This window comes from Emydura macquarii, unplaced genomic scaffold (assembly GCF_026122565.2).
Source record: "Emydura macquarii macquarii isolate MOO-44397 ecotype Brisbane River unplaced genomic scaffold, CSIRO-AGI_Emac_v2 contig_306, whole genome shotgun sequence".
Taxonomy (NCBI): Eukaryota; Metazoa; Chordata; order Testudines; family Chelidae; genus Emydura; species Emydura macquarii.
Window position 1 is genome coordinate 9935063 of NW_027130443.1, and position 26593 is coordinate 9961655.

The 26593-nt window shown below is 60.0% G+C and overlaps 1 protein-coding gene across 5 annotated transcripts; it reads right to left on the reverse strand.

Annotated features, from left to right (window-relative positions):
• LOC137160248 (transducin-like enhancer protein 1) lies at positions 1 to 26335 on the reverse strand. Of its 5 annotated transcripts, none has more exons than XM_067558721.1 (21): positions 26211 to 26335; positions 24791 to 24917; positions 24005 to 24144; positions 23202 to 23265; positions 22502 to 22546; positions 16777 to 16839; positions 16469 to 16543; positions 13240 to 13435; positions 12356 to 12372; positions 10339 to 10443; positions 10047 to 10091; positions 9444 to 9599; positions 8379 to 8511; positions 7254 to 7429; positions 7086 to 7162; positions 6521 to 6770; positions 3362 to 3609; positions 3027 to 3174; positions 2744 to 2894; positions 2000 to 2076; positions 1 to 1685 (listed from the first exon to the last, which is right to left on the reverse strand). In XM_067558721.1, the coding sequence occupies exons 2-21, from the start codon at positions 24812 to 24814 to the stop codon at positions 1578 to 1580; spliced, it is 2298 nt and encodes a 765-aa protein (XP_067414822.1). In that variant the 5' UTR covers positions 24815 to 24917; positions 26211 to 26335; the 3' UTR covers positions 1 to 1577. The 5 variants fall into 5 exon arrangements, with proteins under 5 accessions (XP_067414822.1, XP_067414831.1, XP_067414817.1 ...); XM_067558730.1 differs by having other exon boundaries at positions 16502 to 16543; positions 26172 to 26326; XM_067558716.1 differs by having other exon boundaries at positions 26172 to 26326.
• Positions 26336 to 26593: the final 258 nt, after the last annotated feature.

Genomic DNA, 26593 nt, shown 5'->3' on the forward strand with positions numbered 1-26593 from the left:
ATCAGTTCTCTTCGCCCTGACGTCCACAGGCAGGCTGCACTTGGCAGAGACCCCAGCCTGGAGGCAGCAGCAGCTGCCAGCTGGAAGAGCAGATCCCTGTGCTACCTGTCGCAGGGCTGGGGCAGAGCATCTCCACCTCGGTAGAGGGAGCAGGTGGGGTTTAGGGGCCTGGCCGGTGCTGGAGCTATGCCTCCACGGTCCGCAGGGCAGACGCACAGCAGGCTGCGCCCCTCGCTTCCTCTGGCAGGTGACTGAAAAGAGGAGCGAAGGCGGTAGGAGAGCTCTCCGCGCCCAGCCCGCTCGCCTTAGAGTCTGCTATTTGCTCCCCAACTCACAGCAGGGGCAGCGAGGGAGCCCGGCCAGACCGAAAACCTGACCCTGCAAGAAGCCCCACAGCTGCCCTCCTCCCCACCCGCAAGGAAGCCAAGCAATTACTCCTGTAGCAGCAGCACACACGAGAGGGGGCCCTGGGACATGGGCCCCTGGCCTAGCTGCTTCCAGCTGGCTGGGGAGGAGGGTGTCCAGACTGTGGAGGGCTCCGTGTTCCCTACGTGCACCATTACATTGCTTCTGTTCAGGTAGATGGCTTCCCCGCCGAGCCCTCTCCTGGCTCCAGCACGACCTAGAGCCAGCGGCTCCAGGCCCCTGGCACTGACTGAAGTTGGAGTGCTGCACGGGGACTCAGCCGCCTCTTCTTGCAGCAGTGGCCAGCCCCAGCCCTCTTCCACGCAGGGGAAGACGTATTACACTGCACCAGGCCAGGGGAGGGGAGGGGTGCGCACTAACACATCGGGGCGTTTCACACCCCGCAGGGCGAGCGCAAGCAGCCGCCTATGCTGTGGCCTGATGGAGACCGAGGCCCGTGCTTCCTTCTACCAGCACATCAAAGTGCAGGAAGAACAACAAATCACTTAACCCTCAGCTGCTTGTTGGGCATTGCAATTAGTCCTGCGTGGGCTGAGGAGCCGGGGAGGGATATTCCAACGCACCCCCTGCCACAGACACCCTCACTCCTCCTCTGTTAGAAGCCGCAGGGGTCACCCAGGAGCTGGGCTGGTTTCCCAGCCCTAACCCGACAAGCCGATTCATGGACTGCTCCGGCGCTCCCCTGCAACCACGCCCCAGGCCTGTCGTTCTCTAGCCGCCAGGGCTCACCGCTCTCAGGGGGGCTTGTTGGGTTGGTTTTTTATTAAATACAACCTAGAAGCCAGGCAGCCAAGCGTGGAGGGGCTACCTCCTTCCTCACTCAGCCTGAGGCATTTAAAAAAAGTGTACAACAATTAAAAAAAATCCCCCCGAGTTCCGATTAAAAAGCAGACAGAATGAGAGTCCCCAGGAAGTTAGATGGGGGCAGACACTGTCCCTTCGGACCGAGAGCCATTCCTCGCAGGAAGAAGGCACCTGCTGGAAGTCCACAGGCCCCCTCCCCACTGTGTCTTCTCGCCAGCCTCAATTCCTCCCCCCACCCCACTCCCTTGCAGGGGTTCTTTGGAAAGTCTCTGATGCGGATGGTTGTCCGTCGGGCAGAAGGGGCGGGCCCCGGACGCCCATCCAGTTCCCCCAGGTCGAGCCGCCTCTCAGTAAATGACCTCATAAACCGTGGCCTTCTTGTCCCCAGAGCCGGTCACTATAAACTGGTCGTCCGTGGAGATGTCACAGCTCAGGACCGAGGAGGATTCCTTTGACTGCAAGGAAGAGCGGGGAGAGGAAACGGATCAAACCAGCTCATTTATAAGGCTGTGGAACAGTCCCTCCTGCATTCCCTTGGACTGCTGCAGCAGTGATTTATACCAGCTGGCCTTGAGCTACTTAGCAAGCCCTCCAGGGAGACACTAGGCTGCGCTAGTTTAGAGAGCCGATTGTTTGAGGATAAGGGATTAAGACAAATTTACTACTGGGCTAAACTGGGCTCCTGCTGAGATGGCCTCTCCTGCCGCTGCCCCTGGTTTAACCCCTTGCCAGCCAATTCCTTGGCAGGACAAGCAACCCCCCGACTCACCTGGAAGATGCTGGCTCCATAGGGCGTCCTCCAGGCATTCAGCAGATTGTCCTTCCCTGTGCTGACGAACCATTTACCTGCGGCAGAGTCAGCGTGTGAGCAGGATGGGAGGGAGGTGGGCAAGTCTTGCTCAAGGCCAGTGTGCAGGGCCCTGCCCCCAGGGGTTTCCCCATTCAAGGCACGTGTGTGCCCTGCCCCCAGACACAGATAGGGTCACCAGCTATCCCTAGGACACAGAGGCAGGAAGGGGAAGACATCTCCCTGCACGAAAGCAGAGGCATGCACCAAAATTATGCTCCAAAGCGGAACGCAGGGAAGGAGAAGGGATCGCTCCCACTCAGGCAGAACGATCTGCAGCTTGACGCCAGTGGAAATACCAGTGAGGCACTCTCATGCTTCAGGGGGGACCTGGCTCACGGCAAAAGGTCAGGAAGGAAGGCTCCTCTGCTTCCTCCTACTCCCACTGACAGCACCACAGAGCTGTCCAGGTGCACGGTGTGGAAGGGGCTGTTCATCTTCCCCTAGGAGCTCAGGCAAGGGACATGGCTGGCAAGAGGGTCCCAGAGCAGAGGGGATTCTGGGCTGGGCAGTGCACCTAGCTCCCACTCGAGGGGGGAGAGAGGCATCCCTCCAGAGGTGGGACGCCTGCCTTCGCATCGAAGCCTGCTACAGAGGGGTTTGCGGCGCCGCTCGCTCGGCCCAGCCTGCCCACGGAGCAGGTTAGAAGCGACGGCACGTCCCTACCGCAGGCGGCGAATTTGAGGGAGAGGACGCAGCTCTCGTGGAGGTGCAGCTGGTACTTGTCCGGCTTGGCCACGTGCAGGATCTCCACGTTGCTGCTCTCCATGCCGACGGCGAGCCACTCCCCCGTGGGGCAGTAACCCAGCGAGAAGATCTGGGGAGAAGGCAGAGTCAGGCCCCAGGGAACGGGTCCCTGCCAGGCTGGCCGTCCAGGGGAGGGGCGAGCACAGCACGGCGCCCTTCCCGCCCCCTGCGTGGGCTCCGCAGCGCCCCCTCGCCCACCTACCTGGGAGCTGAAGTCGTGCTGCTGCAGCTGGCGCCCCTCCCGCAGGTCCCAGCACCGCACCGTGTTATCCAGCCCCCCCGTCCACAGCTTGGTGCCGTCGTTGGAGATATCGATGCAGCTGGCGCCGTCCGTGTGGCCCTGGAACTGCCTGCAGGGGAGAGAGCGGCCGTCAGACCCCGTCGCCTGCTGCCAAGCCAGCCTAGGGTCCCGTGGCCTGGGACCGGGCAGCACCTCCCTTCCCCAGTGCCAGCCCGCAGTACCGCATTGCATCCTGGGAAGGGATGCCCGGGGGGGGGGGGAGGAGGAGGAGGAGGCAGGCAAACCCCGGCGCTCACCTGACCAGGGTCTGGTTCTGCAGGTCCCACACCACGATGTTGCCGTCGCTGCAGCAGGAGAAGCAGACCTTGGCGTCGGGGCTGATGGCCAAGGCGTAGCAGGCGGGGGCCGAGGAGGTCAGCTCCGCCTTGATGCGGGGGGTGGGGGCGGCCAGGTCCCAGATGGACAAGGTGCTGGCCTCACCCCCCACGATGAGGCTGCGCCCGTCCGGGAGGAGCTTGCAGGAGCGGATGTAGTTGTCCCGGTTCTGCGAGGGAAGAGGAAGGGAAGCAGCAGGGCCACTTATTGCCACAGCTGCGATGCCCGTTTGAGTCCCAGCTAGTGGCCAGTCGCCGCCTCCCAAAGGAAACGCCAGTGGATGGGGCCATCTGTGGTCCACCCGTCAGGGTGGTGGGAAGAGACCCGCAGCCCAAAGCCGATGGACCTTGGCTACCGGCACCAAGCTAATGCACCTGCTGGCCCAAGAGGAAGCCTTCGCTTTACTAGCGCAGGATTGTCAGCGGTTAATGCCCACAGCACCGGCTCTCCCCCCCCGCTGCTCGACAGACTCGGCTGGGTCTGGCACAGGAACAAAAGGAGCAATAGCGCAGAGAGCCTGCAGGACAGAGCTCATTGCCAGGAGCGGGAGAGGAGCAGGTTAGTCACACAGCCTGTTCTCCCAGGTGGGAAGAACTAGTGGTCAGGGCGCTGGATGAGACCTGGATTCTATTCCCAACTCTGCCCGACTCCGTTTATGACCTTGGGTCAAGTCACTTAGCCGTGCTGGGCCTCAGTTTCCCCACCTGTAAAATGGTGACAACAGCAATTCCTTGCCTCCCCAGAGCATTCGTCGACTTAAGGCCAAAATGGGTATTTGGTTCATCTAGTCTAACCGCCTTCCTAACACAGAACGGAGAACCTCACCGAATAATGTATGCACCACCTACAATTACCAAAATACTGATTTTCCCTCTCCTGAATTTCTGATGCAGCCTGAAATTATCATGATTCATTCGCTTCCTTGTTTATGCATCAGTATCTTCAAGGTCAGCACAACTCCAGGAAGAAGATTGGTTACCAGATTGCTGCCCTAGGGCCAGCAGAAAAAGATAGCTCTGTATTTTGTTGTTAGATTGGGTTAGTCAACGTTAAAAATAGTTTCAGGTGTTGTCCCCGCCCCGGTGGCCCTGGAATCCCATTTTTCAGGGTGTCTCATTAAACAAGGAACTAAGATCCACATAAGCAAAAGCAGAAAAAGAGACTACAGCCAATCCTGCAAACACTTATGAAAGTGCTTAGCTTCAAGCGCATGTGTATGCGTCTGCAGGAACAGGGCCTGCATGACTATATCCAAGGGGAAACAGAAACTGGTTCCACACACCACTGTCAAAACAAACCAAGGGGTGGGGGGGGGAGAATGGAGACATATTCCCTGCCCGCAATAGTAATCCATTAAATATGTCCTAACATCTCAGCAATGGAATAGTGCAGCTACATTTTCATATGGAGAATATTTCTCACCAGATCACAACGATTCTCAATAGAGTCTTGAAAATCATGTGCATCCACCCGGATGGGCTGTGTGTGTTGTGCGTGTTCACACAACGATGGGCTTGTGTGTGTGTGTGTTCCTCAATTAGGGTGCATGCTACTGAAGATTTTGCCCTTTGTACGTGCACAGAACTTTTTCCTGGAAGATCGGAGAGTGCTGTATAATACCACCTAGCCCATTTCATCCATAGATCTGAAAGCACTTTACAGAGGAGGTCGTTACCACCCGTTTTATAAATGGGGAAACCGAGGCACGGGAAGACAGAGTGATTTGCCTACAGTCAAACAGCAGGCGCGTGAACAAGGAACAGATGCGAGCCCTTGTCCAGTGTTCAATCCACTAGGCCATACTGCATGATTCAAGGCTTGGATCGCCAACAAAGTAGCTGAGTTATGTTAGTTTACCCATCTGTAAATCGGGGCTAAGGCACAAACATCAAGCGATTTGTGCAAGGTTTAAGGGAGGTGAAATTTGGGGGATTAAGTCAACTGACCAGGGTTTAAATCTACCTCCACTGATTTTTTTTTTTTTTTTTTTTTTTTAAACAGACTCACTGCGACACCCAAATGCCTACACACTTGTCACATATCACTGCCAGAGGATGAAATCCATTGACTGCGAGATGTCACGATATTACAATGGGGGGAGGGGGGGAGAAGCACCTAGACAGAAAGATACCCAGCCTGCGATTGGTCACAAAATCCTTTGCACCCAGCACCATATATTCAAGTACCAAGGGGCAAAGGGGCTGAGCCCAAATCCTCATAATCAGGCTAATTTGCAGACCCAGCCTTGCATTTGTTTCTTTGCACTGCTGATCATTGCACATGCAGATAACCGGGGGGAGGGAGGCTCTCAGGGAATGCATCTCTCACTGATTTGGGGACCCATCCAACTGCTTCCCCAAACCAGACACCGCCATGTGCTCTCAGCTGTACCCACAAAAATTGAAGGCTGCCCTGGAATTCCCAGGACGTAAGAACATAGGAGTTGCCACACTGGGTTAGACCAATGGTCCCTCTAATTCAGCGGCCAGTACCAGAGCCCTGGGGGAGTGTCCAGAACAGGGCAGCTGCAGTGATTCACCCCCGTCTTGCCCTCCTGGCTTCTGGCAGTCAGACATTTAGGGTTGCCCCGAGCACGGGGTTGCATCCCTGGCCACTTTGGCTAATAGCCATTATGGACCTGTCCTTAGAGCCCTGTACAGATACAAAAATTTGGATCCGCATCCAATCTGCAAAGGTGGAAAATAATACAACCGCATCCGCGGATGCCGATACCGTGGGCATAAATTGGATACCCGCACGTTTGCAGGGCTCTACCTATCCTCCGTGAACTTAACTGGGTACAAAAAAATGACTAGATATTTAGCAAGAACAACACCCCCTAGCAAGGAGTTCCACAGGTTGACTGGGCGTTGTGTGAAGTAGCATTGCCTTCGGTTTGTATTAAACCTGCTGCCCGTTCATTTCATCAGGTGACTCCTGGGTTGTGTGTTATGTGAACGGATAAACAACACGTCTCGAGTCACTTTCTCCACATGGTTCATGATTTTATAGACCTCTCCCCTGTCATCTCTTTTCTAAGATGAACCATCCTAATCTATTCCTGCAGCTCTTCCCCTTACCAGGCAGTCCAGCTGTGCCACGGGCGTCTTGGTCCCAGGCTGCCCCACGTCCCACACCTTCACGCAGCCCTTGCCCCCCGTGTAGACGTGCCGCGTGGAGTTGCTGATGGTGACGGCGCAGACCACCTCGCCGTGGGTCAGGGTGTGGAGCTGGCGGGCATGCCGGGGGATGCCGGTGCCGATGAGGGCGTCGGGAGGGAAGGGGACCGGCTGCATCTGCCCGTCGGCGCTGACGTGGAAGGAGTAGGCGCTGGAGGAGGAAGGAACATCAGCACGACCCAGGCCCACGGGCAAACAGGCTCCGGGTTCTCCCTCCAAGCATCCCATTACTAAAAGCCCAGCCACAAACCCGACGCCTCCTGGAAGCTGGGGGTGATTTAAAGGGACGGCGCAGGCTCAGAGTCTGCCCAGCATCAGCAGCTGGGTCTGCTTTGCCATGCAGTGCCCTGGACTCCCGCCCGGCCAGTGCTACGCCCAACACGGAGAAATCCCCCAGCCCCGGCACAGCCCGCGTCAGCCTCCCGCCGGGGAGGTCTCCGCGTGCCCAGCACAGGCTCCCACTTACGGTTTGCCCGAGGTCCCCGCCTGCAGGCCGGCCGCCAGCCCCGAGATGCGCAAGTGGGAGTGTGGGTCGTAGCCAACCTAGCCAGGCAGAGAAGCGAATTCCCTTCAGTCGCCGGCAGGAGACGGCCGGCCGCCGCCCCGCGCACCCCCCCCCCAGCGGGACACTCACCAGAGGGGAGCGGCCGTAGCCCGCGGCCGCCGCAGCCCCGTTGAGCTGAGGGGACACCAGGTGCAGCCCCGCATAGGCGCCCGCCCCGGCCATGTCGCCGTTGACGGAGGGGTGCGCCATGCCAAAGGCGGCCGGGTAGGAGCCCTGCGCGGCCAGCGGGTTCCTCAGGCCCAGAGCTGGGCAAGGAGGGAAAAAAATAAATCACAGAGTCAGAGGAGCAGTGGCCAGGGCCTTGGGGGTAGGGGTGGAGTTCAGGGCCAGACCAACCTATGGTGTAAACAGGCCCAACCTCATGGCTGGCCCTGGACTCGATTCTGCTCACAAACACACCGATCGGTGCCTGCCGGCTTCCGCCGCCATCCTTCAGGAGGGCCCTGGAGATCTGGCTCTCCCCCGCCCCAGCGGCGCCCCCTCGGCCTGTCGTGTGACTCCCAGGTCAGTCCCGCTTCCCGCCGGCCGGAGCTGCTGACTCCACTTGGCTTTCGAGCCCTGCCGTCGGCAGCGAAGCAGCACCCCCGGGGGCGCGCGCCTGCTCGTTCGCAGATACTGCCGCCGAAGAGCCCCCATGAACCGCCGCGCACCAGGCGTGGGCTCGCTCAAGCGCCCGCCACAGCCAGCGGGGACAGGGGAGCGCCCTGGCTGACCGTCGGGCAGCCGGCTCCGCCTTCAGCTGCTCCCCACATTCAGCCCTAGGGGGCAGGGAGGCTCCCAGCCCTGGCTCTAGGGCTGCCCCATGGCTTTGGAGCCTCTTACGGCTACTAGACTTGGAGACTGAGCTCACCGAGGTGGAGGGGCTGCTGGGGCATCCTTTCCCCATCACACCCGCTGCACCCCGGCTGGGGCCCTGCCCCAGCAGCCTGGCCAGGCCCCAGGTTAGCCAGGAACGGCCCGTGGTGCCATCTCTCGAGGCGTGGGAAGCATCAGACTGGGCCAGGGCAGGGCACAGCCAGACGCAGCAGCCTGGACCACCAACGCCTAAGGGAGGCTGGGCTCCCGGGTCACCACACCAGGCTGTTTTGCACCCACGTGGTGAGTGAATGTTTCCTGCTGCACCCTGCCCCACGGTCACTAACCTCAGGGGTCTCCACCCCCGCCCCGGAAGACCCACTCCAGGCCTCCCACTACCTAACGAATCCACCGAGGGCTTCGCTGCCCCCGGGCGGAACTGCTGGGCACCGCCGCTGGCGCCTGGCCCCGGGACGTCTCCTTGGGAAGTCGGGGTGCTGGACTTCAAACTGGGAGTCGCCGCTTTCTCCACCTGCGAAGGAGAGAGCCCGACCCGAACACTCAGCCATAGCCGCCGGGAGAACCCCGACCCCTTGGGATCCCTCTGCACCCAGAGCTTTTCAGGGCACCGTGGGTTCCAGAGCTTGCACTCTGCTCTTACAACCCCACACACAGCCCGGTAACCCATCCACATGCCAGCCACCCAAGCCGCTGATTTACTGCTTACTTGGGAGCAAAAAGCCCCGTCTGGCTTCCCCGGGAGGGGTGCCATGCCGAGCCCCATGCCCCAAACACCGCTGTGAAATCAGGATGCTCCCACAGGCATGACAGGAGGTGGGGGAAGAGGAGAGGCAGGACTCCAAAGAGTGCCTGCACTGGTTCTTGTCTAGACGAAGACGACAGGCTGCACAGCTGCCGGGATACAGCCCCGTGGTCCTGGCCTGCAGCACCCCAGCAAGCTAGGACGGTAAGTTGCAGTGCAGCGACGTCCAGGCCCATGAGGCTTAGCACAGGAGCCTGGCGCAGTGGGGAGAAGGGCCCCACCACAGGCCATCAAACCCTCTCCACCTAGGGCGGTGGCAGCTCCCAGAGGCCATGGCTAGGACAGGGGGTTGCATGAGAAGCTCAGGAAACACCGGATCACTCTCCCCGTGGAGCAGGCAGTCTGGATCCACCCTTGAAACGCCCTGTGGGGCGGCCTCCTATTGCATCTTGCAGGAGACCCGCATCTGAACCCCCTGGGTTACCCGCGGAGTTCTCTGAGCTCCCAGCACCGGCAGGCAGTAGCGCAGCTCTGCTCACAGCAGCACTGGGGTGAACAGCTCTGCGAGCAGAAGGCAGGGCATGACCCGGCTTGTCCCGCTGGGGACGCGGGCGGCTCCTCCGCGCCGACAGGAGGAAACCCGTGACTTGGCTGCCCACAGGGAAGGAAGGAAAGGCACCAAAGGCAGCGGGGCTACATACCATGGGCTGGTCTTTGCTCCGGGATGGGGAGACGCTGCTGGCCGAGGCCATGGAGGTGGGACTGAGCGGCACGGCCTCTTTCCGCTGCAGTGGGACTTTGTCCACCCCGTTCTCTCGGGAGGAGTACGAGTGGACGCTGTGTGGGGAGGAGGGGTCCTGTGGGACAGACAGATCAACCCACCTCAGGTGGAGGGATCCTGCCGCGGACGGGTACAGGAGCCAGGGCACTTCCTACAAAGCCAGCAGGGAGCCAGAGGCAGGGTGAGCCAGTGGTTAGAGCAGGGGCAGGCAGTTTTGGGATGTGAACTCCGGGGTTCTGCTCCCAGCTCTGGGAAGGAGCGGCGCCTAGCAGGTGGGAGCAGGGGGAGAACTACGCCAGCTTCCTGGGTGCTCTTCCCAGCTCTCCGGGTCTAGTGGTCAGAGCAGGACTCCTGGGTCCCACTTCTATTTCAACTACACAGTAGTGTGACCTTCACCTCGGAGGTCCAGTTTAGCCTCCAGTAACAAGGGGAGGCCATCCCACAAGGAGAAGAGGCTGACGGTGCGTCTAGCCCACCAGACGGAGCCTCAGCCCATCTACACGCCGCTCGCCCAAGCACTGACCTCATCCACCACCAGGTTGTCCTCGCTCTTGTCTGCGTCGCTGCCCTGAAATGCAGAGAGGCACATTCACACCCTGCAGCCGACGTGGCCCTGCGCACGGGGCGCTGCCCGGCTGGAGACGGAAGCCAGGCTTGGAGTGAGCAACCGGACAGAGCTTCGTGGCAGGGCAGACGCAAACCCAGAGATCAAGCCTAGAAAAGCAGCTAGTGGAGGGCAGATGTGTCGTCCCCCCCCTGCTCTCCGGGAACATGCCCGCCCCCCCCCCCCCCAGCAGCTGCAAAGAACCGCTCACGTAGTCCGTGATAAAGTCCTTCTCCTCGGCCTTCCTCTTCTTGCTGTTGCTCAGGTACTCGGAGATGGCTCGCACCCGCTCCCCGCTGGGCAGCGACAGGGAGCTCTGGGGAAGGAGACGAGCAGACGCTTTACGAGGCCGAGACAGCCACCTCAAGCTAAATCCCACCCCCTTTCTGAAGAGGGATCACTGCCGCCCCCCGGGCCTCTGCTCCCCCCCACCCCCGCAATCAGGACGGGCAGGGATAACAGCATAGCCCCAAACCCTCCACCCTGCTGAGACATTCCCACCAGGCTGCTGCCTTCGGACAGCTGGGCTCTGCTCTGCCCCACCTGCTCAAGGGAGACCAAGGTCACTTAACCCTCCCCCCGGCTGCATCTCCCGAGCAGCTTGGGATGAACCGAAGCTCGATTTCCCTCCCACATGAGCCCCCAGGACAGCAGCAGCTGGCCAAGGGGGCGGGGGGCAGAGCTGGAAGGGGGATCAGGCCAGGAGGTGAGCTCCTGTCTCCAGGGCGAGCACTTGCCCAGGGCAGCGGGAGCCTCTCTACCCTGCTGCCACGCAGACAGACGGGCAGTGGACAGGGCCCTGCTGCTGGGACATGGCTCCTCCAGACCAAGGTTAGGTCCCAGCAGAAGAGGTGGGGAGGGATGGGGGAAGAGACTGGGTCAGAGATACAGGAGGCAGCTTCCACCCCGGGGAGAGCAGAGCTCCGTGACACCCCGGGCTCTGCTGGCAGCTTGCGACCACAAAACTGGGTCAGAGCCAGATCCCCCCCCCCCCCCCAGCCTGGCTCCCACTAGCCAGGAGGCTGGCGTCCCAGAGGTTGGCGCAGGGCAGGCCACGCACAGCAAGCTGTGCACTCTGGGAGATACAACCCCACTGGCAGGTGCCTGGCACCCCCAGACAGGTGGGTAACGGGGGCTGCATTGCATTTGTTTGCAGCTGTCTCTCAGAGCAGGAATGGCTCGAGTTCACCAGCTAGAACCCACGGCTCGGCCCTCTCCCCCAGGCCACGGGGCCCCAGGCTTTGGCCCTCTCTGACTGCTCCTGCATCTGGCCAGCCAGCGCCTCCTGCCACCCCAGCACCTGAGAGCAGCGGGTGCAGATGCAGGAGGGGAGAGCCAGGCTGGAAGGACTCCCCCTGGCAAGTCCCTGTCTGGTCTGTGGCAGCGAAGGGGATACCGAGGAAGGACACTGCACCTGTTAACAGGAGCTAGGATTCCACCCCTTGTGTGACCTGGACAAAATCAACCCCTCTGCCTCAGTTTCCCCATCACCAAACCAGGTATAAGCTTCACCAGCCTCCCACAGAGCCGGGGATAACACAGTCCCCACCTGAGGAGGGAGGTGCCAGGCCAGCTGGAGCTGCATCCGATGCAGCCAAGGGCTGAGATGGGGCCCCCCTGTTTGCACAGTGCATCGAGAGCCGCAGGAGGACGCCGCGGGGGTGGCGGCCCAAGGAAGAGGGAGATGGACCCTGCCCTCGGACGGGGACGATCTGGGTTGGAGGGGCCGGGCGGGGGCGGACGGAGGGCTGCCAGGGTCGCACGCTGAGGCAGCCTCAGCCTGAGGGGAATCGCCAGGAAGGGTTTTGCTCAGCGCGAGCCCCGGTTATAAAAAGGTGCCGATGTCTCCCCCCCAGAGCTGCATCCCACGGGGTGCGCAGCTTCCAGCCCCCATTGTGAACCAGACCGTGGGTCCATGGGACGCTCCCCCTTTCCCCTACATGGGGGTGCAATGCCCTGCCTCCCTTCCCACGCAGCACAGACACGGGGAGAGGGGGAGGATAGATTCAATCCACCGTGACCTTGGCCACCAGCCAGCTCCTTTCCATCGCTTCAGGTGGCAACCCCTCCTCCCCCAGACCCGCAACCTCCTCCCCCTGCACCGGGAGGGAACCTCACCACCCCCCCACAGCTAAAAGGAAGCTTTTAAAGCCCCCCCCCCCCTCCCTGGCCAAAGCCTTTCGCAGCTGGAAGGAAACAATAAGCGGAGGAGGAGGAGGAGTACTTACGGGACCCGGGTCTCTCTCTGTCTCCATGGCAACACGGATCAGCAGCAGGGCAAGAAAGGAAGAGGAGAGAGGGTGCTGCTTTCATCTCAGGGCCCCCCCAGCATGCACATGCTCTCTGCCCCCCCCCCCCCCCCCAAATGAGGCAGCTGCTGCTGCCACCCAGCTCTGCAGCTTGGGGACAAGGGGGGCTGCTGACTCAGTGTCCCCAAGGCCAGGCAAGTTATTGGGGCGTCTGGGGCAGGAAGGGTTCAGCTCCCACCGGGACGGCTGCGCTGCCAGCAGCCCGCGCGGGAACTTTGGCAGCGGGGACGGAGCTTTTCCCTTCCTTGCCCGGGAGGCGTCTCCAGCGCCCTGCGCCAGTCACCGAGCGTCCACCCAAAGCCAAGTTTTCCTTCCACCCTCGCTAGCGGCTGGCGAGTTCCCCAGCACGTGGCTCCGGGGGCAGGAACTGGGCTGTCTGGAATTGGCTGGAAAGGCCCTGGCCGCAGGAGACCCCTCCCCTCCCATCGCTCAGCCCTTATACAGGGGACCCCGATGCATCCACGCCCTGCACCTTGCGCAGTTCTGCTCCGGGACAAGCAGGGCTGAATCGCTACCATTCCCAACTGCGGCACTTGGCCATGCCCACGCACCATCGCTAACCCCAGGGCGACAGAGCACAGCACCCAGAGAGACCGAGAACAGTCCTTACCCTCCGTCTCAGGCTGGTGTGGAGGGGGTTCAAACCTGAGGGCTCCGGTCCCCCTTGCCTGCCGCACCCCCAGATTCCCGACTCTCTGGAGTTCACCACCTTGACAGCTAGGAAGTCAGGATTAAGCTTCCCTGCTCCCTCTGACCCACCCCTCGCTGCTTCTGGACCCCTTTCACCCAGCCCACAGCCCTACCTCTGTGTTCACTGTCATGAAGTCCCCGGTCATCCTTCGTGAGGAGCTGGGCCTGAGCTCCCAGGGCCCCGGACAGAGCCAGCAGGCCAGAGGCTCCGCCGAGGCTGGCGAGGCTGGCGGGCTGCAAGCCGGAGGGGTGAGGGGTCAGCGGGATGGGAGGAGCGTGGTGGGACAGGTGCTGTGCCTGGAGCTGATGCTGTGGAGAGACAGAGGAAGAGGAGCGGATGAGACCCAGCAACGCCACCTGACACGCCAGCGCCTGAGGAGCGGCAGCGTCTGGTTTTTTCCCACCCTGCCCTCAAGGGCCAGTCCGTGCAAGCCGGGATCTTCAAGAAGCCCCCGGCAGTCAGACGGACAGAGCCTCCCTCCACCAGCCGGCCAGGTGGGAAGGAACCAGAGGCTGCTGTCCGACAGCGGTCAGATGGCAGGCTGTCCAGGGCCTAGCGGAAGGGGGGGGAGGGATCCCATCCTGGAGTTACGACAACCAGCCCCATGGTTAGTGGAGAAACTAGTGACCAAACGTGCCAAGGAGACTGAACGGATACCGCTCGTCTCCCCTGGTTGCGGCTCTCCCCCGGGTGGGCACAGAGGAAGTTTGCCGGACCACTGCCACCCATGCGGTACCTGCACTATGGACAGAGAGGACTTCAGTCTCCAGAGCTCTCAGTCCAGCACCTTGCACCGGCGCTAAATCCGCTTTAAGAAATAAAGGTAGAGGTCAGAACTACGGCGGCGGAAGGATAAGAGTCTGGGCTCCAAGGTGAATATCCCAGACAGGGTAACTGCAGCCAGAATAACCCGCTTGCCTCTGCTGCAGCTGGCTTGGCTTCCCCCGGCCATCAGAGATCTCACACGCCAGTAGCCAGGCTGGGCTAGCAGTGTTATTCACCGTACACCACAATCCTTGCTCCCGTCAGCCACCACCTTCCCCCTTTCCTTGGGCACAAGCCAACTTTGGATGGCTACTGTTGGGAAGACGGTGGCCAAACAAAACAAGAAAACATCTCTTCCTAATAGGGACACTTGTGAAGTTCACTTGCATACCAAAAAACGATCTCCAAACCCTTCCCCGAGTCCCTAACATCCCTCTAGAGTCTTCAGAGCAAAGTCCATTACAATCCACTTTGCATTCTGCATACTTTGCTTTCTACATTTCTCTCTGGGTGGCTAGAGGAGTCTGTTTCACTCTTGTTTAGAGTCCTGTTTCACTGGTGTCCTGTAGACCTGCAACGCCCTGGTGGGGAACTACACCTGGGGCAAGTCTCTGTTCACACTGCGACAGAAAGCTTGCCATGGATGCACCTTGCTCGGTGTTCGGTTTTTATAAAAAGGTTGTGGGGGGTATTTGATTTAAAAAAAAAAAAAAAAAACAATAGAGTATAACTTGACCGTGTACTTTAAACTAAAAGTAGGTGTGGAAGGATTAGATTTCAGTTGGCAAATGTCATTTTTATAATATACACACAAATTGTTTCCATCAATAATAATCAAACCTCACAGATACGCAAAGTAAGAGAAATGCTCCTTGCAAACTCATCAGTGTTTGATTTAAGGGTATTTACTCGGTCTATTTTGACACATCATGTGACATTGTGTGTCTTTTAATGATTCTAAAGCTTTAACTTCTTAAAGTCTCAGCATCTACTGCCAGTAAATAATTGTCCGATCCACTCAGGATTCCCCACAACTGTGAAAATGTAAATACGAAAAAGAGGAAAAATGCTTTAAAAACATCAAAAATGATATAAAAACAAATTCCGCCAAGCCTCACTAACGAGGGGGGATTTCTGGGGCTAAGTAATTCCACACAGGCGCACCTCGCAACAGAATCCTCAGCAAAATAGCTTCACGCATCAATTATCCAGCCCTGCCGCGATCCAGCTCCATCATTTTTAATTTATGCCTCCGAAGCAGCGCTGCCCTGCCTTACCAAGGTATGCGAGCGCTAATACTCTGTCCTCCTCACTGGGAAGTGCCTCTTCTCCCCGCTCCCTATTCTCCTGCACCGTTTGTCCTGCTTTGACACATCCAGGTCTCTTAAGCCTCTGACTCTCAGCTGCGTTTAGCTTTCCCATCACAGCCCGCAAGAGCCATGCCGCCAGCCCTCCCCGCCACACGGATCCATAACGCTTCCCCGTCTCCCGCGGCATCTGGCCCCACTTGCATGCCACGTTTTGTTCCAGACGCGCCGCACGGCGTCTCATGTCCCCAATCCCTGGCATGCCGTGCCAAATCCAATTACCCTGTTCCATTATCATTTTCACGTCCCTCCGTTTAAAGGCTCTCATAATCTGCTCATTAACTGCGGCTATGGAGCACGTTGTCACCGCGCCGTTGTCGGGCCCCGCTTCCTTCCTCGACTTGTGTTTTATTTCTGCTGGCGTCTCACATTCTTCCCCGCCGCTCTCGGTCCTGGGGCGGGATTACGCTTCCCCCTATCCTCCCACCACTCGGCACAAAATCCCCCCCAAAGTCCTGAGAGGGCTGGCTTTCGAGACCCCACGTGGTCCCCCACGGCCAAACCTTCAGACAATTCTAGGGCCCGCGTCCGGTGGGGGCTGAGTGAGGCTGTGTTACTGCACTAGCCCGTCCGCACCAGAGAGCGGGCTTGGAGGCCTTTTCCAGGGTCTCTTTAGAGGCATACATTTCACTGGCATCTTAGGAAGACGAAGAGAGAGGACACCCCCCTCCCGTGAACAAGCCGTCCTGTAACGAGACATTCCCCCCCACCCGCATCCTGCACAGATGGTGCCACTCACTGCAGAAGGTGGATTTGAAGGGTCTCTGGGGTATCTACAGCACCGGTTCTTTAAAAACCAAAATCCCTTCTGCCCTGCACTGGGTTCCACTGAACAGAGACTCTGCTCCCGAGGGCACGGGGCAGTTGATAAAGGGCCGGGAATATAAATAAGATTCTACCCCCTGCAACGGGCTGGGGGAGAAGCAGGAGCCAGAGCGCTAGCTACCACAGGGATAGACGCCGTAAGAAAAGCATCAGCCCGAGGTCCCAGACAGCAGCCGCTTCGGCTAAAGTAGGACAATCCCCTCTCGGGCGCTCTGAGCTGGATGAGAAGGCACCGCGCCACCGGGTGCCAAGAGAGGCCGGAGCACGGACCCAGCCTCGGACGGGCCGAGATCCCCTCCCACCGCCCCAGGGGCAGGAGCCTGAGTTAAATCCCGGCCGGGGCGGTACACACTGTGGCCAGCAGCGGGGGGACGGTCCACATACCCCGATGGCTGCGTTCAACTCTGCCATAGTCACCTGCTTGGCTCGCTCCACGGCCTGGACCACTTGCTGCTGATGCTGGGAGAGACCCAAAAAGAAAACAAAAAAAGAAATCCTCCGGTCACCTTTAAAGAGGCAGGGAAAGGAGATGGCACGACCTGACCCACTCCCACCCGTGGTCAGAGGTGCCTGGCTTGCCCAGAGGCAGGGAGCACAGCCTGCGCCAGCATGGGATGTTCCACGCCCTGGCTGGAGCCGTGTCCGCCCAGCCCGCCTGACCCCTGCCCATAGAGACGACAGGTTCACCTCACCTCCTGGGACAGGAACGGGATGAGCTGGGCGCAGATCACATTGAGCCGCTTGGCGATCTCCGTCTGGAAGGAGAGAAAAGACACACGTCAGCGGCACCACCAGGCTGCTTCCGTTGCACATGCGTCCCATCACAAGCTCGGGCCCTGGGCAGGTCATGTGTTCAGGACGCAGGGCTGGCCACGGCCCGCAAAGACATCCAAGAAACACTCCCTCTTCCCTCCCAAGGGCTGCCGGATGGCCTAGCCTCCAAGCCAACGCCGAGCTGGAGCTAGTGGACAGCCCACAAGCAGGAGTACAAAACCCCCGTGTCCTGGGCCTATTCTAACACAGGGATTACCTTCTGCCTCTAGAATCCCACTGCAGCCACCATGCTTAAGCCCTGTTGTGGACGGCAGGTTTCCATCGAAAGCTTCCAGCACGTCACACGTAGATCCCTACACTACCAATGCGGCACTGCCAGTGCTAAAGAGTTACCCTGTCCCCACCGCAGATTTGGCTGCATTTCAAACTGAATTACCCACTGATGGGTTCTCCCAGCCCGACAATCTCACACGCACACCTTTGGGAGGAGACACGCCAGCACCTTTCATCCGAGGCTCCCAGAAACGAGCTCCATCTCGCCACTCATGGGAGAAGTAGCTAGGGATCACCCCCCTTTTTACTGAGGGCAAAACAGAGTGCAGAGCAGGGCCGTGGCTTGCTCACAGCTGCACGCGGTCTGTGGCAGAGCTGCGAATAGCACCCCGGAGTCCTAGCCCCCAATCCTTTACTCGAACCAGTGAGCCTGGGGGCTTTGCCCTCCAAGGCCTCTTCTGCTGTCAACACGCAGATGCAACGCTCCTCCTTTAGCATGGGGGGGCGGAGGCAGGCTCGTGCATGCAGCAGAAGCATGCCACTCCGCGTGCAGCAGAAGCCAGGGCCATGGGTGGATTCTCCCACTCGGTGGAGTGCTGGTGCCACAAACCACACAAGCGTGCACGCTTCTGGGCTCGTTTCCTCCTTGGAGAATTCCCTCCCAAAAAAAAAGGGAAGTCTTCGGAGAGGCCGGCTACCGCCGCCACCGCACACGAGTTGCTGATGCTTCAAAGCCCGTCTCCATGAAGGACAGGACGCCCGAGCGAGCGGGTGATTCTCTGCTGCGTCCGCAGCCCCCAGGGCAGGAGACGGGGGCGTCTCTGCTCCCTCCCTCGCCGGTGTCCACTCTCCGCCCTGCAGGCTCCTTCCAGCCACGGCTCTCCAGAGTCCTGCCGCCCAGTCACAATGAAAGGCGCAGGTGGGAAGGCAGCGGCACCCCTTCCTAGAAGGGCACCATGTGATCCAGAGAGCAGCTAGAGGGGGAGTCCTTGATGCAGGGGACCAAGCAACCATCTTCCCCGGAACACAGAGCCCCCTGCACCCCAAGGGTGATCCGAACGCAAGTCCAGCGCACCTCCAAGCCTGTCCCTGCAGACTCAGCCTGCACCTCCGGCCGCGCAGCTCCTAGCGCAAAGGGCGGGAACACACAGCATCTCCGAAGCCAGCTCCCAGCCTCCGCCCTGGGCGCGGACATGCCTGCCCTGTCCCACCCCAGAGAAAACTTCCCCACGCCCTCAGTGCAACGATCTCCCCCTATGGAACAGCGATAGCATCCCGCTCCCCAACGCCGCCTTCCCCCCCCCCCCCCCCCATGGCCAGCCCCCAATGACTCCTCTCCCTCGCCCCACCGAAAATAGTTCTCCAGCCCTGCAGTGCGCTCATTGATGCTCTCCGCGGTTTGCCAGGAAGCCCTGGAGAGGTGCTCTCGTTACAGCTGCTGTTTTTCTGCAACACTTGAGTGCCACAGGCAATCAGCCGGCCTGAATGCAGGAAGAGAGCAAGGGAGGGAGGGGAGGAGGTGGAGGACAGCGCTGCACTTCAATCAATGCCCCAAGCTAGGCAAAGCCAGACAAAAGATCCCCCCCCCCCCCTTCCAGCCGCTCAAGAGAGCGGTGAATTAAAGGGCCCGTGACCCCCTCAAACGCATGGGGGAAGCCAGGCTGGGGTTCCCCACACAGCCCCCCCAAGAATCAGCCAGAGGGGGGAATTCAGACTGAGGGACCCCAGAGGGAGAGCGAGCAGCGCTGCTTTCCTTCCTGGGGCTGGTTCTTGGCACCCCAGCTCTCACCCACGTCAGGCCCTACAGCAGCTCTGCTCTTCCCAGCGCTGGAGGGAGGGCAGCTGCTTCCGAGAAGCCATGGTGGGAGCCCCCGCCCCGCAACAAGCCGGCGGGCTTGGCTTTTAGCCTCCCGTCCGCATTGGTCAGCAGCGCCGTGCCGGAGAGGGGCTCACGCGGGACAGCGCCGAGACCCCGGCATAGCACGAGGGGGAATGGGCAGGCCACAGGCAGGGAAACAGCCGCTGGTTTTGACGCCGGAGATTGCAGGGCCCGGGGAGGGGGCGTACGCCCGAGATGGAAAAGTGCCTTTTGACCTATCCCAGCCCACTCAGAGCACGGATCGAGCATCACACCCGCCCACAGGTGAGCGGGAAAGGTTCCCGAGATCCTGCCGCCATCGCACACACCTGTGGGAGCTGCCGGGGCCCAAAGAGATCCTCAGTTACCCCCCTTTATTGCTAGCTAAAGGGGTGACCCTCGTTAGAGCCAGACGCCGAGACCTGGAGATTGTCGGGCGGCCGCGGCACTGGACTAGGGGTCAGGGCAGCTGAATCCCATTCCCAGCTCTGCTGGAGAGCTGGCAAAGTCACCTCCTCTCTCTGGGCCTCCATTCAGACCTCTGGAGAAGGGCCTGTCTGTCCAGCACCTCGCACAATGGAGCCCTGATCTCAGCGGGAGCCTGTACATCCACTGAGCCTGTCCTAGATTTCTCCCTCTCACCCCCACGGAAAAACAAAGCCAAGAGCCACGTGCTGCCTGCGTTCTCCCCTCTCCCCCTGCACCAACAAGGAAACAGCCACTGCCCTTCCCCCTCCTTCCCCTGACACACACCAGCCCCCGGAAAAAAAAAAAATATTGGCAGCAGGTAGTTCTGGGAAGGATTTAGCCATCTCCTGGGGCCAGCAGTGATGGATTCTCCTTCCTAATGCACTGATGGGCAGCCAGCTCCTCGGGGAGCATTGCCTCCAATACGCTCGCGCTCGTTAATGTGCAATTTACTGGCACTTTAACGCTCTCAGCATGAAAAATGATCATGCTGTTTTCAGGGCTTTTTTTTCCCCCTCACCCCCTCCCCTCGCTATTTTGGGTGGAAAAGTCCAAGTCCAGACAGATTTGGGGGCTTTTCCTGGGACAAATTCAGGCCAAAAATCTCATCTCGCCGGGATCTTTCCGCAGCTTGACCGCTGCAGGGTGTATGGTGCTGCACGGAGCAGCCGTTAGCCCCTCCAACGGCAGGGCAACGAATCCCCTGTTGAATGCTTAGGGATCAGAGCTTCCTTCCCAGCCCAGCAGTGAGCCAGGGAGAAGAAAGCCATCACAGCAGGCTTGGCCCGGTCACCCACCGAAGCTCCAAGACAAGAAAGCGAAGCGTTCCAGGGTCACACGACGACAGGAGGAAGAAATCAGACAGCCTGGGGAAAAGTAACGGGGCTTGACTAGCGCAGGGTGCCCGGTACCGAACAGTGGCCGGGATTCAAGGGGCTTGGAAGGCGCCAGTGAGAGCTGGTGGGGGTACAGAGCCTTTTGACTAGGTCGCTGGTTCAAAGTCAGTCAGAGGGCGGTGCTGACCGAGAATCCCAGCCTGCGGGGGAGATGTGAAAAGGAGCGGACCCCCTCCGTCTCCTTCCACACGGCTGCAGCCATCAGAGCGGTCCTGAGGCAGCTCAGCAGATGGGCTAAAGATGGAACGGCACCAGCCCTTCCCGGCTCAGAGGACTTCGGTTTCCATGGCTGGCACCTTCCCCAGCACCTGAAGCCTCCACCTGCCCAGGAGGCAGCCCAGATGATTCCACAGGAGTCACCTGGGGGCCCTCGAGACAATTGGGTTTTGGGATCCTCCCCTGGGCTTATCGAGGGAAGGGCGGGTGACCCAGCTCAGTGAGACGTGCGCTGGGTGGCCTTCTCCTGGCCTGGCCCATTCAGCCGCTCGTCCATTTTATTAACGAGACTCTTCATTGAGCATTACGTTAACGACGTGCTCGTTAGGCCAGCGGCGGGCGATAAAGCAAAATGAAATAGGGCTTGTGTGGGCTGGCAGAGGCAGCGGTGACGGGGTGGGAGCAGACAGCGGGCCTGGGGAATTCAGGGGCCATCCGAGTCTGGGTCTTGTCCCCTCAGCAGGGCTCCGGTCCTGGGATTCCAGGAGCCACGAGCGAGCTGTGCAGAGGAGAGGGTCCATCTCTCTGCGGCACCGATAACCCACCGTCTTCTGCGTGGGCAGCTGCCATTTTTCACACCAGGGCCATTGGCTGTCAGAGCGCAGACGTACGGGCCCTTGTTAAAAGTGCAGACAGCGCGCTGGCAGGCGGCCAGCAGCACCTGGAATCAGCAGTAAATACTGCTGTCTGCGCGGCGGAGCAGTCTGCTGAAATGGGGGAGAAGGGGGGTGGGGGGGGCGGAGAGCAGAGCTGGGCCCGTTTCCCTTCGGCTCACGGTCTCCTACAGCAGGGGGTTTACGCTTCCCTTCGCCTCTGGGCTTCTCTGGGAAGGCAGCAGAGGAAAAAAAAATTTAAAAAGCCAGCTATGCAAAGCCAGAGAGCAGGGCAACCATCAACGCAGCCCCAACACCCCCCAGAGGGCTGGAGGTGAAAGAGGATGACCCGGTCTGGGCTACAAACCCAAGGAAGATCCCGAGAGACACACCTGTGCAACAGCTGGCCAGGTGGAGGGGAGGGGTGAGACCACCGGGGCTGGGGGGATGTGGTTGGCTAAGGCACGTGCTGCCAGACTCCTATGCAGCCTCTTTAAAAATAGATGAGAAGAAACCTTCTGTCTCAGAGCAGCTGGTAACCCAGTGCGCAGTGCAGCAGGGGGGGGGGGAGGGAGGGGGAGGCAAGAGAAGACTGAAGGCTTCCGAGCCCCTGGCGTCCCCTCCCCACACGGACTCCCCGAGACAGAAGCAACGTGGCCACTGTGGTTCATGGGGCAGATCTGGCAGCAAGAGGAGAAGATACAATGTTTCCCGGCCCCCTGGACACTTGACAGGCCCCCTGCCAGCCCCGGTGCAGCCGCTAACGGAGCTCGCAATGAATGATCCGACAGCTTCCCCCCCTCTGCTAGCAGGGCCCAGTTCTCCCCAGTTTGCCGCGGTTCCCTTTGCTGGACGGGTACCCAGGGGCTGTCCTGCTTAACACAGGTGTCCCACAGCACAGGGGCCTAAAGCCCACCTTCCCCGCACACGCGCCAAGCTTCAGGAGCACCGGGCAAAGGTTCACAGGAAGAACCAGCTGCAGGGGCGCACGCAGACCACCTCTACTGGCCAGAAATATCCCCATTTCACAGCGGGGAACACTGAGGCACAGAGGGGCTGTCCCAAGAACACTCAGCAAGCCATCAGCAGACCAGGAAACGGAATCCTCCACTGTAACCCTGCAACAGCGGCTCTTATCCTTTTCTATAGTGGGGGGCTGCCTCCCCCCCAACATGGGAAAGGCAGGGTGGGCGCGAACCTTAGACCACCTTCCCAGCCCCCACGGTGGGAATCCACACCCCAAGCTGCGTTTTGCATAAGGAGAAAAGCGACAGTGGGAAGAAAGAGTGATCCCACTGTGAGGCGGTTGGCAGGAAGACAAGGCATGCCGGAGACTCACCTGTTTGTGCATTTCGATGTTCAGGCCGTAGGACATTTCATAGTACTGCAAGAGACAGAACGTGGCGTCAGTAAGGGAGACGCAAGGCTGACGGGCAAACCACAACCGCCAAGTCCTCTCCAGCACACATGTGCAAGGTCAGCCTAATCCCGAATTCCTGCACTATCGGGATCTGCCAGGAGCAGGGAAAGCTCTCCTCAGCACCCCGCCCCATGGGAGAGAGAAAGCAACCAGGACGGTCTTCTTCAAACACAGGCCCCACAGCCCAGGCAGTCTCTGCACCTCGCAATCCGGCCCCATTTCTTTTCCAGCAGAGAGATGGGAAAGGGAAACCAACAAGCAGACTGCGACCCCTTCCCTTCCCAACTCCAGCAGCAGGAGCAAAGATGGGGCGGTAGCCACCTCCCAGTTCCCTCCCCTCCTCACACAGCTTGGGGCCTAGTAAATCACAAAATCAGCGCTCCCTCCCCCCCAGGCAGCAATAATATGTGCTGCTGAAAGCCACTAGGGCAGAGCTCAGCCGCGCTCATCTCATGAGTGAGGTCACCCAGCCAGATCTCTGGGTCAGGCGCAGCAGCCCCCATACACACAGGGAGAGCCAGGGAAATGCAGCCCGGTTTTTGTCTTTTGCTTGCTCAGAAGGCTGGGGAAGGGGAGCGCCACCCCGCACCCCGCTCCGCTCTCTTGAAGGGAAACTCACCATGACATAATGGCGCTGGATTTCTGTTTTTTCTGTTGCCAGTTTTTCACATTCTAACTTCAAGCTGTAAAAATAAAGAGCCTGAGAGAGAGAGAGACCCCTCCGCCCCCATCCACCACCCCTCACCAACAGACCACGGATTAGCTGGCGGCACACAAACACAAGGCCTGAACAGAACCGAGTCACGCAAAACTTCGGCTTGGCCACCCCCTGCCCCGGAGAAAAGAGCCACTGAGCAGAATCCATCGAGTCCCATCTGGCAAGAGAGAGGGAACTGGGAAAAGGGGGCACGCAGGAAGGAGAGCGTGTCATGGGCTTCCGCGCTCCAAGGAAACAGGTTGCAGGAAGTTTGAATGTTTTCTCATCTGTTTTCCAAATGTGGCAAGCTACAAAAGCAGGGCCGGGGGAAGGAGGGTGCATTTAGGAACCGCCCAGAGCGGCAACATGGCAGGCAGGAATCCGGAGCCTGGTTACCAGACGCTAGGAGGAAAAAGGGCGTGCGAAGGGTCCTTGCGACGCAGCGGCTCATGTCAGGACATATCCGAAAGCACGGCCAGCAGCCCAGACGCACTGGGAGAGCTTTCGGCAGGCGCGGTAGCGCTCTGCAATGAGAGCGTTTCAAGGAACCGAGGCGGCTTCTCACCCTCTCGCTGCACGTATGGCTCAGTGCCCGCGACGGCGTGGCATGCCACTTCCCACCAACCTAGACCTAATGCCCAGCGTGGAGATCGGGGAGTGTTTGTTGCCAGCTCAATTAAGTGGCACAGCTTCTTGCTGGCGCAGTGGAGTTGGCAGCTCGTTACCTGTGGTATTGGTTTTGCAGGAACTGGAATTCCTCCTTGATCCGGTCCAAGGTCTCTGGGTAGGTCAGTTTCAGGGACTGAGGGGCCGTGGAAACCGTGCTGCCAGCTGCCGAAGCCACGGCGGGTGCCTGGAGATGAGCCTACGCAGAGGGCATGGAGGAAACAGGACAGTCACTGCCATGTGGCCAGTGCAATTCATGCAGCTCGCAAGAAGCCTGTTACCGACCAGCCTCTTTGAAGGGGAATCAAAGGCTTCCAGGGCCATGACCGCAGAATCCCCAGTCCCAGTGTCACCACCCCAACCTCTGCTCGCGTCACAAGGGAGAGATGAACAGCGGGCACTTCTGAGGAGGGGACAGGGACAGCGGAGGGAGAACTGTCACAACGGACGTTGGCTCCTTGAAGGGCAATCATTTGCCACCTTTGACTCCATCTTAGCAGCCAGGGTTTAATAGCCATGCTGGGGAACATGACCCGGGTGCGTCTGGGCTCCCATTTCCTTTAACGAAGGCTCTCTTCCTAAGAGGAACTGAAATAAGAGCGTCCCCCCCAGCTTTTCGCACTGGTTTAAATTCACACTGCAAGTGACACCAGTGGGACTCTCTTGCAAAGGCAGAAGCAACAACTGCTTCCCCCCTCCCCCCAGGTGGGGCAATACAGACAGACCAGCCTTCAGGGACGCAAAGGGGGAAAGGCGTCAATTGAACGCAAGGAAGGAGCACACCAATGCTATTCCATACAGGGCCGTGTGACTGTGACAGGACCGGAGCCTAACCAGGCACTCACCGGGGGTCGGTTTTGGGGAAACATCTTTGGAGCAAAGCAGGCCTGCGATCCCAGCCTTCTCACCCCACCACTCCCCTCACGGGCCCAGGCCCAAGGAAGTTTGCCGGCTCCAGCACGGCTCCAGACTCTGAAAGAGACAGGGAAAGCCACCTTTTAACCAAGGGAATGCAGAAGAATCCCCTTCAACTCTGCCCTGCCAAACCCCTATTACAGCCAGCCAGAGAGCCATTGCTTCTCATCTTCCCCCATCCCAACCCATGGGCCAAGAAGGTGAGATCCAGCCAAGAAATGCTCCTTACATTTCAGTAGTAAGGTCTCTGGGGGTCTGCCCTACACCCCTTCTCCATGCATCCCAGTAAATCAGTCCCCTCAGCCACTGCACATACAGAGGGGCTCCCCCTGCACCATAATCATCTCACCCATAGTTTGACTCTAGGCCCCACCAGCCCACATATTCAACAAGCTCTCACCCATTCTGCCACCCAAATCTTCCCCCGCCACCAACCCTCAGGATCAGCTCCAACACCCTCAACCCAGACACGGCCCATCCCGCTCTGTCATTAAGATCCCACTTGCCGCCCCGCACCCTATTCGGTACAAGCACCCGGCCAGCCCACCTCACTGTAACAGCTAGGCCCACGGGGTAAAGCTCACATCCCATGCGTGTTTATGTCTCATCTATGCCCCTAGCCTGCAAGCACCTCCGCCAGCCCTGCCCAGGGAAGGGACTCGGCCTGCGTTATTGGGGTAAGGCCCATGACAGATGGCATGGCACTGCCCAGCAATGCCTCTCCCTAGCCCTGACCCACAGCAGCATACACCCATGCACTGCCATAGGCATGCGAGCAAGACAGCTGCCCCCATGCTGCTCTGCTCCTAAAGGACATACCCAGCGACCCACACCCGCATCCAGTCATGCCCCTGGCGTCCACCCTCTACTGCCCCCTCCATGGCTACCCTAGGCAATATTCCCTGCTTACTGCCCTCCCAACAGCCACCCCCAGCAAAAGCGACTCACCCAACATCCTGCCCTCCCCTGCACCCTAGGAAACACCCCCCCCAAATACCCCCCTTCCTTGCCCTCACTGGCGCTCCAGCAGCCACCCCCCCCCAAACATGGCCTCTGCCCTACACCGCCAAAAGGGCCCCCACTCCTTCACCTGCCCCCGACCCCTCACCCTTCTTCTTCCCCCCATCATCATCATCACCACCCCCCCCCTCCTCCTCCGCCCCCCCAGGTCTCCCCACTCTCCTCCTGCCCCCATCCTTCTCCCCAGGCCCCCCCAGAACGTGCCCCGCTAACCAGCGCCATGCAAACAATGGGCCCTGCCCCTCCGCAGAAGGTACAGCCCGGCTCGCAGGGAGCGGCCCCGCCGCCTACCGTCCAGGCCGAGCCCGGCTCCTGTCCCCGGGGACTCACCGCGCCGCCGGCCCCGGGCGGCTGCACCCAGCCCCGGCGGAGGGGGGCGGCCGGAGTCGGGGGCCGCTCGCGCGCTCTCGCTCCGGACCGGGCTCGGCCCCCGCCCGCCCCGCAGCGGCAGCAGCTTTGCGGGGAGAGCGATCAATGAACTAGCGCCAGCTCCACGTGGGGCCGGGCTCGTGCGGGCAATCGCCGAGCCGGCTGGCCAATGGGAGCGTGGCGGGAGCGGCCCGCCCCCACGTGGGGCACGGCTCGGCTGCTGCCGATTGGGCGGCCGGGAGCGGCCGCCAGTAGGATGTGTCAATCTGTGGAACGCGATGTAGCGGAGAGGAAGGTTAACCCTTAAAGGGGCAGGAGCGCCTAGAGAGGCAGAGAGAGAGAGA

What these genes read in the sequence shown, in the direction of transcription:
- LOC137160248 (XM_067558721.1), bottom strand. Translation starts at nt 24,814, where the DNA reads ATGTTTCCCCAAAACCGACCCCCG. An exon ending in AGGACTTTATCACGGACTAC is followed by an intron (nt 10,092 to 10,338) that starts GTGAGCGGTTCT and finishes TCTGCATTTCAG; the next exon opens with GGCAGCGACGCAGACAAGAG. An exon ending in ATGGAGCCAGCATCTTCCAG is followed by an intron (nt 1,686 to 1,999) that starts GTGAGTCGGGGG and finishes TCTTCCTTGCAG; the next exon opens with TCAAAGGAATCCTCCTCGGT.